Source organism: Guillardia theta (genome assembly GCF_000315625.1).
Source record: "Guillardia theta CCMP2712 unplaced genomic scaffold GUITHscaffold_33, whole genome shotgun sequence".
Classification (NCBI taxonomy): domain Eukaryota; class Cryptophyceae; order Pyrenomonadales; family Geminigeraceae; genus Guillardia; species Guillardia theta.
Window position 1 is genome coordinate 366,167 of NW_005434641.1, and position 7,398 is coordinate 373,564.

The 7,398-nt window shown below is 56.7% G+C and overlaps 2 protein-coding genes across 2 annotated transcripts; both read left to right on the plus strand.

Moving 5' to 3' along the window:
* Positions 1-829: 829 nt before the first annotated feature.
* GUITHDRAFT_138696 (hypothetical protein) lies at positions 830-4,231 on the plus strand (the record flags this gene model as incomplete). Its single annotated transcript, XM_005832781.1, has 14 exons — positions 830-1,348; positions 1,391-1,467; positions 1,507-1,573; positions 1,616-1,718; positions 1,909-1,957; positions 2,216-2,297; positions 2,439-2,553; positions 2,733-2,808; positions 3,030-3,081; positions 3,144-3,179; positions 3,227-3,282; positions 3,325-3,397; positions 3,772-3,905; positions 4,069-4,231. 14 exons carry the CDS (start codon positions 830-832, stop codon positions 4,229-4,231), a joined length of 1,602 nt encoding a protein of 533 aa, XP_005832838.1.
* A 1,328-nt stretch (positions 4,232-5,559) lies between these two features.
* On the plus strand, positions 5,560-7,122 carry GUITHDRAFT_108309 (hypothetical protein; the record flags this gene model as incomplete). The annotated part of the gene is made up of 3 exons (XM_005832782.1): positions 5,560-6,363; positions 6,411-6,442; positions 6,531-7,122. The coding sequence occupies 3 exons, from the start codon at positions 5,560-5,562 to the stop codon at positions 7,120-7,122; spliced, it is 1,428 nt and encodes a 475-aa protein (XP_005832839.1).
* Between the last annotated feature and the right edge of the window lie 276 nt (positions 7,123-7,398).

Here is a 7,398-nt window from a genome sequence, read left to right on the forward strand (position 1 = left end):
TCTCTGCTCCTCTTCTCTGCTCCGCTTCTCTGCTCCCTTCTCTGCTCTCTTCTCTGCTCCCCTTCTCTGCTCCCCTTTTCTGCTCCCCTTCTCTGCTCCTCTTCTCTGCTCCTCTTCTCTGCTCCTCTTCCCTGCTCCTCTTCTCTGCTCCTCTTCCCTATACGACCTTCCTTCAATACACATATATCGCAGCCTATGCCTCTTCACCCCGCAGTCTATGCCTCGCTACCCTCCGCCGCTTTTGCACACCATGCTCGACCTGTAACATACGCTTCTCCCTCTCATTTCTCTGATCCCCAGAATCTCACACCCGAATTCACTTTCCCTTCCAACCTCCTGATCAGTTAAGTACCATGCTCCTGTCTCCCTGCCATAGTCCTGTCTCCCTGCAGCCCTTTTCGTCTTGTTTATTAGATTGCACCTCTTCCTGCATTTGGAATTGTCTTGTCTTGTCTTATCCTGCCCTGCCCTGCCCTGCCCTCCTGCTCCTGCTCCTGCTCCTGCTCCCCTGCTCCTGCTCCTGCTCCCCTGCTCCCCTGCTCCTGCTCCTGCTCCTGCTCCTGCTCCTGCTCCTGCTCCTGCTCCTGCTCCTGCTCCTGCTCCTGCTCCTGCTTCTTCTGTCTTCTCGTTCTGCTGTCCTTCTCATGCGATTACTACAACACTAGTCAGCTCTGCGAAGGTCTTTTTCATGCCATGACGGATGCGAGATTAGGTAGGTGGGGTGTGCTGATGACCAGGGGTACTTCCTAGTTTTTTATAGGGGTTTGACAGCAGTAGATGGTGATGGGGGGGGTGGGTTGCACGAGGAACGGGGTAGTGGTAGGAGCACATGGAGCGCAACATGCTGAGACGGGTGGCGATGGTGGCGGCGGTGGCGATGCTGATGATGATGGCGGAAGGAGCGAGAGGAGATGAAACGATCGAGAAGAAAGAACATGTGGCAGCAACACAAGGACAAGACTCACGCATGGCGTCAGACACAAGCTTGCCCATGGGCTCGCGCGAGAACCAAGGGTTGGGAACCAAAGGTAGCGAATCCCGGGATCAAGATAGTCTCAAGGAGCAAGACAACCAAGACAGCACGAGTGATAAGACCAGCGAAAAGGAGCAGCAAGAAGCAGCCCGTGAAGCTCAGGAAGAGGAGGATGAGGACCAACTCTTAAGTGCTGTGGCGAAATTCAAAGAGAGGAAGCGAAGAGAACAGGAGACGGCCGAGAAGGCTAAGAACCAGTTTGTGTCTAGCAGCTCCATGTCTGATTCGAAGTCAAGTCAGGAGGATGAGAGTCCTAGCGGCCCTCGGAGCTCCCCAGCTCCCATCCAGTTCATCGCCAACGAGACCATGGACGAGGTACCTGACGCTGTCGCGTCCTCCTGCTAACATGACATGCAGCTTGATGCGGAGCGATTGGCTTTCGAGGCGGCACAACGAGCTGTGGAGGAGGAGGAGGCTAGACAAGAGGCGCTACGGTGAGCGACGAGATCACAAGCTGGCGCTGACTTGGTCAGGTTGGAGCGAGAGGCGGAGGAGGGTCAGCTGAACGAGAGGGCCGGGAGAGGGCGGGCAGAAGCTCAGGTGAGGAGCGAGGGAGGAGGAGAAGCCTGACGTCCCTCGCAGCGCTTGTTCAACGAGCAGGAAGTGAAACGCATGCATGGAGACTTCGCGAAACCCGTCGAGCGCAAGTACAAGGAGCAGCTGCGATGCTCGGAGTGTCACGTCGGTACGCGAGTTGAGGCGCGAGGGGACGCGAGGGTGACGAGGAGAAGTTGTGGTGGGTGCTCGAGGACGACTCGCGCGAGGAATTATCGAGAAGCTTGTGTCCCTGGGGGAGAATGTGCTAGCGATCGCGCGGCCCGTGCGATGTGGTGAGAGGAGAAGGCGGAGGAGGACCTGCGATGATAGTCATACAGGAATTATTTCTGTGCCAAGATGGTTTGCAGAGCTAATGGTCAAGTCCAAGTGAGGACTGACTCTTGCATACTCCCCTATTCCCCTTCTTCCCTCCTTCTTTCTCAATCACTTCTTCTCTTCTCCTTCTCCTTCTCCTCTATCCTCCTCCTCTCAACTTTCTCCCTTCCTTGCCGCTCATCTTCTTGCACTTTTCCTCTTCACATCCTTCCTATCTTCGTACCCTCCATCCCTCCTTCCCTCCTTCCCTCCTTCCTACCTGCCTTCCTTCCTCCTTCTCTCCTCCTTCTCTCCTCACGGCGGCAATAGAGTGCGCGGGATGAGCCTCGAGTGGGATGGAGGAGATGTCACGATCCCTCACTCTCTCAGCTTCTCCTTCAACAACGCCAAGGTGACTGCTACCCTCCGCTATCCGCCACCCCACCTCTCCTTTCTCCTGTCCGCTCTCCTCTCCCTCGCCTTCAACGCCCCTCCTTCCCCTTCTTCTCACCCCCCTGCTTCCTTTTCTTGTCTTTCTCACGTGTCAGCTTAGGCTGTCATCTTCGCCGCCACCTCCACGCCAGACAGTGAGGTCTGTGTCAACGGCAAGCTCAACGGCGCCAAGCACGTGGATCGAGACGGTCTCGCCAAGGTTGCGACAGTTGCGGGTGAGCGAGAGGAGCGAGGAGAGAGGAGGAGCGAGGAGAGAGGAGGAGAGAGGAGAGAGGTTGAAGAAAGCAGCAAGGAGCAGTCAGACAGTAAGAGGAGGGAGGGACTTGGGACCTGAAAGCAGGAAGGGAGAGCAGGGAGAAGGGAGGGAAGGAGAAGAATAACTCGTCTCCTGCAGTTCAATTCGGCGTCGAACGTCTCATCGTCATCAGCGAGGCAGGAGTTTCTCGCCCCTTGCAGACTTCGATGCAGAGGTAGCGAAAGATGAAGAAGAGAGGGAGAGAGGGGAGAGAGGGGAGTGGTTTAAGAGAAGGTCGAGGAAAAGAGGACAGACAAGAAGAGGAAGACAGAGGTGGTGGTGGTGGTGAAGGAGGAGGAGGAGGAGGTGGTGGTGGTGGTGGTGAAGGAGGGGGAGGTGGTGGTGGTAGTGGTGGTGAAGGAGGGGGAGGAGGAGGAGGTTTCAGGCACGTGGCAGGCTGTCAAAGATGTCCTTCAATTCGAGCTCGCTCAACAAGCTCAGGAGCAAGGTGAAGAAACAGCCCTTACGTCCTGCTGATGATCCCTTCCTGATGGTTCCCCGTCCCTTCAGTACGAGGGCGAGAGGCTCATGGCAGACATCGTCAAGGTTAGGAGCAGCCGTCGCCTCCCGCTCTCGCTTGACCGTCTCCTCAGAGCTCCAACGGCTCTCTCACCTACACCGTGATCCGGGCGGCGAGGATGGGAACAAGGTGCTGCCGCGTCGACAGGATGAGGAATGACGGTTTGAGCAGCTCGCACGAGAAAGCCTACAGCGTTGAAGCCAGTGAGGTCTGCACGAGACAGGGCGACAACCTGCCATGGGAGGTGCGAGGAGAAGAGAAGGAGGATCATTTGAGGAGGGGAGGGGAGGGGAGCCTGAGGACAAGAGGGGAGGGGAGCCTGAGGACAACAGAGGAGCCCAGCTGGACAAGAGGGGAGGGGAGCCTGAGGACAAGAGGGGAGGGAGCTTACGGACAGGAGGAGGAACTGATTTCTTTCAGGCCTGGGCCTCGCGCTCTAAAGTGGCTGCGATTGCTGTGGAAGCAATCTTTCAAGCCTCAGCTCGCAACGTCGTGATCGAGGCAACGAGAGGGGAGGGGAGAAGGGAAGAGGAAGAGAGGCGGGGCAGGGAGAGGAGGAAGCCGGGGGGAGAGGAGGGGGGAAGGGAGAGGATGGGGGCGCTGAGGTAGGAGGATCAGGTGGAGGACATCGAGTCGTACCAGCATCGGAAGATCGACGAGGAGGACAGGATGCTGTCCAAGTGCGGTCAGACGTCGTGGGCTGCTCACTTCAAGACGAGGATACAAGATACTCTCCAACATATCCCCTCAAGGTCCCTGCCATTTTCTTCCCGTTCCACCCCCTAAATCTCCCTCCTGTTCCACTTCCCGTCCCCCCTCACTCTCTTCCCTAGTCTCCTTCCTCTTCGCACTTCACTCCCACCCCCACCCCTCCACCAATTCTCCGTCTCGCTCCCTGTCCTCACACCCTTGCAGCTCCCTGAGGAGACGCGAAGACCTGCTGCTCCTTCAGAGGTCAGTCGGTCACGAGCTTCCTCGTCCTCACTCTCCTCCTAGGGACTTGCGCGTCATCAACGCACTGGAGGGGGCGATGCCAGAGGCAGCACACGCGGGTGACTCTCTTCTTCCTCTGTCCTAATCTACCCCTGCCCCTGCCCCTCCACCTTCCCCCTCCCCTCTTCCCTTCCCCCTCCCCTCTTCCCTTTCCCTGCCCGCTCTCTGGGTTCTCTCTCTCCTCCTCTTGTAACTCCTCACGTGTCATCAGAGCGATCGAGCCTGTCACGAGGAGCGAGCTCTAGCTGGACTCGCTACTAGGCTAGGGCCGCTGAGACCTTCAACTTAGGCTGGCACAGATAGTCGGCAACACTCAGTGACTGACACTCTCCGATGATGTTCCGAGTCAGTGCCGCCGGACGGCCCTCGGCCGGACTCAGCCACTGTCACCGTCAGTGACTGCCGGCGATCGGACTCCACCGGCCGTCACGGCCCCGGGCTGGCGTCTCCCGGCCCCTATGCGAAAATTTACTCAAAAGGCTCAAACTCGGCCCCCTCGCTGTCATGAAAAAGTTTTAGTTACCAAAAGTCTAACCCCACCCCTCTACCCCCCATATCTCTTGTAGAAGGACCCCTACAGTTACATCCCTAGCTAGAGCCCTCTAGCTCTTGACATCCACCCCACCGTACTCAATTACACCACCCCACCATATATGAGTGCCGAGGCCTCGGTAGCTACACGGGGTGGTTACGCGTCAGAATTCGCACAGACGGGTGGGTGATAGATTTAGCTGTACCGGTACTTCGAGGGGAGGCATGCCAGGCTTGAAGGGGGTGGATACCTGGGGGTGGGGTCATAGAGCGATGCTATGAGAGGAAAGGGAGGGAGAGGATGGGGAGGTGCAGGCCTAGTTGGAGTGAGAAGGAGCAGGAGGAGGTGTTGGGTCAGCAGGAAACGAAAGAAGAGAACAAGAGCTTGAAAAGAATCTGAAAGAAGAGAACAAGAGCTTGAAAAGAAGCTGAAAGAAGAGAACAAGAGCTTGAAAAGAAGCTGATAGAGGAGAACAAGAGCTTGAAAAGAAGCTGAACCTATACAGTGAGAAACTGAGACAGAATTGGAGGACTAGGTGTGATTATTAGCAAAGGGACGAAATCGATTTCAATGAGAAGTCAACTGAAGCAGAAACATTTATTCAAGAAAGGAACAGAGCCTGAAAGATCATCTTCCTTGTTGCATGGTTTGCAAATTGATCTTTGTGAATGGCTTACAATGTTGCAGGGTCACAAACAAGTAGGAGTGGTATTGATGGACATACATGCAACCATCTGCTGCCTCCCTCGTGTTCATGACAAGCGAAAGCCTCACAGCTGCGTGATATCCTCCTTCCCTTCAATATCCTTCTCTCTTGGTTGAGCGGGTCCCTGACATCTCAAGCGCTTTCGCGGAGAATCGACCGCTTTGTTTGAGAGACTATGCGGTCCAAGTCGATCGCTTCCATGCTTCCTCGCCTTGCCACGGCTATTCTTGTTGTCTTGACTTTTTCTGCACCCACAACTGTCATGTCCTTCCAGGTTGTTGCGCTCTCGAGCATGGGGACGCTCAGAAGTGGGTCTGGGACGAGGGGAGCTCGCTCTGGTTGTGGGTTCAGACTCAACAAGATTCTCGGAGGCTTCGCTTCCTCCCGGTTCTCATGCTCTTCCGAGCAGGAACAAGACATGTGCTCTTGGAAGGCTCTAGGAGGCAGAATGACTCTGCAAGCTCTGCCGGACCCGTCGGACAAGATTTCTAAGGAGCAATTGAAGGAGGGGGTGGTTGGAGGAGAGGACAAGGTCGGGATCGAGCAGCAGGTAGTGGAGGAGAGTCTCATGGGGGATCATGTCGTCTCCGAGTTGTGGGGGGAGTGGACGGAGAAGCAAGTGAAGGCTGCGACGCTGCTATGGGTGGAGCAGTTCGTGATCGGTCTAAAGCTCTGTCCTTTTGCTGCCGAGGCCGTGAAGGGTCTGCGGGTATCCGTCTCGTCTGCGCTCGACCGCGACATGGCGCTGGACAAGTTCGACCTCGAGCTTCGCTGGATCGTCGGGCTGGACAAGTCAAGTCCAGCCTGCACTCTGATCGTTTATCCTCCAAACCTCTTCGAACACAACGGCAAGACGTCTCCTCTGTGCTCGGGGGAGAGCAGCGATGCCAGCAGACGGACGCCGGAGATGTGCCAAGGCTTCGAGGGCTTCATGTCACTGGCTACAGATGCGCGCGAGATGGCACAACAGTTCAATGCGGTAGGGGAGCAGGAGGAGGTTGTAGCAAGCGGCTGACACGATCGCAGGCACATGGCCAAGACATAGAGACCGAGACTCTGTGAGTGAATGCTTGCTCAGGCCCTTCCCTCCTCCTCTTCCTTGATCTCTCTCCTGCTCATCCTCCTTTCGCCTCATTCTTGCTCCAGGTTGCTCACGTTTCACCCCAACTCGACTTTCAGTGACTCGCCCTCGGATCCTGCTGACTTCGCGCTGCGCTCGCCGTTTCCCACGGTGCTGATTCTGAGAGGAACGGATGTCAGGAACGCAGAGGAGATCTGCGAGCAGCAGGGGCGGGTGACGGAGGACATCGCGATCGCGAACGAGGCGAGGCTGCGGCAGGTGGGGTACGAGGAGCTCTCAAGGATCTTCACTGGCCTCTTCTCCTCGTCTCGCACCTCCGAAGCCCAGCAGATCCTGAGGCAGGCGCAGGAGGAGCGCGAGGCCGTGCTGGCGTCCTCCACGTACCCGCTCTCAGACCCGATGGCTGACGGCATCGACGGCATCGACGGGCAGGACTTGAGCCACGACCCCGTCGAGCTCATCCACGAGTGGGGAGGAGACGCGAGCGAGGATACGGCATGGGTGGAGTACCCGGCAAGGGCGTCTGTGAAGCCGCCGCCGCTGAGGGAGGAGGAAGAGGAGGGAGGGGAAGAGCTCAACGCACAAGACCTGCAGAAGGTTTACGATCCTTTCGGCTATGGATGTGAGGAGGAGAATGGCGAGTCGAAAACAACTTAGAAGAGCCAGGAGACGAAGAGCTCTTGGGGTTAGAGAGGAGCGGGATTGCTTTGTGTCTTTATTCTTTTTTTTTCCGAGGCAGGATGGTCTAGGTGTGTTGACCCGTTTTTCCCTTTGCATTCACCAAAAAAACATGACGACAGTGATCTTGTTCGCGTGCCTGCTCCTTCTCTCTTTCTCTCCCTCCTCCCTTCTTGTTCGCGTGCCTGCTCCTTGTCTCTTTCTCTCCCTCCTCCCTTCTCTTGCCCGACTGCCTTCATCTTCCTCGTTAGTTCC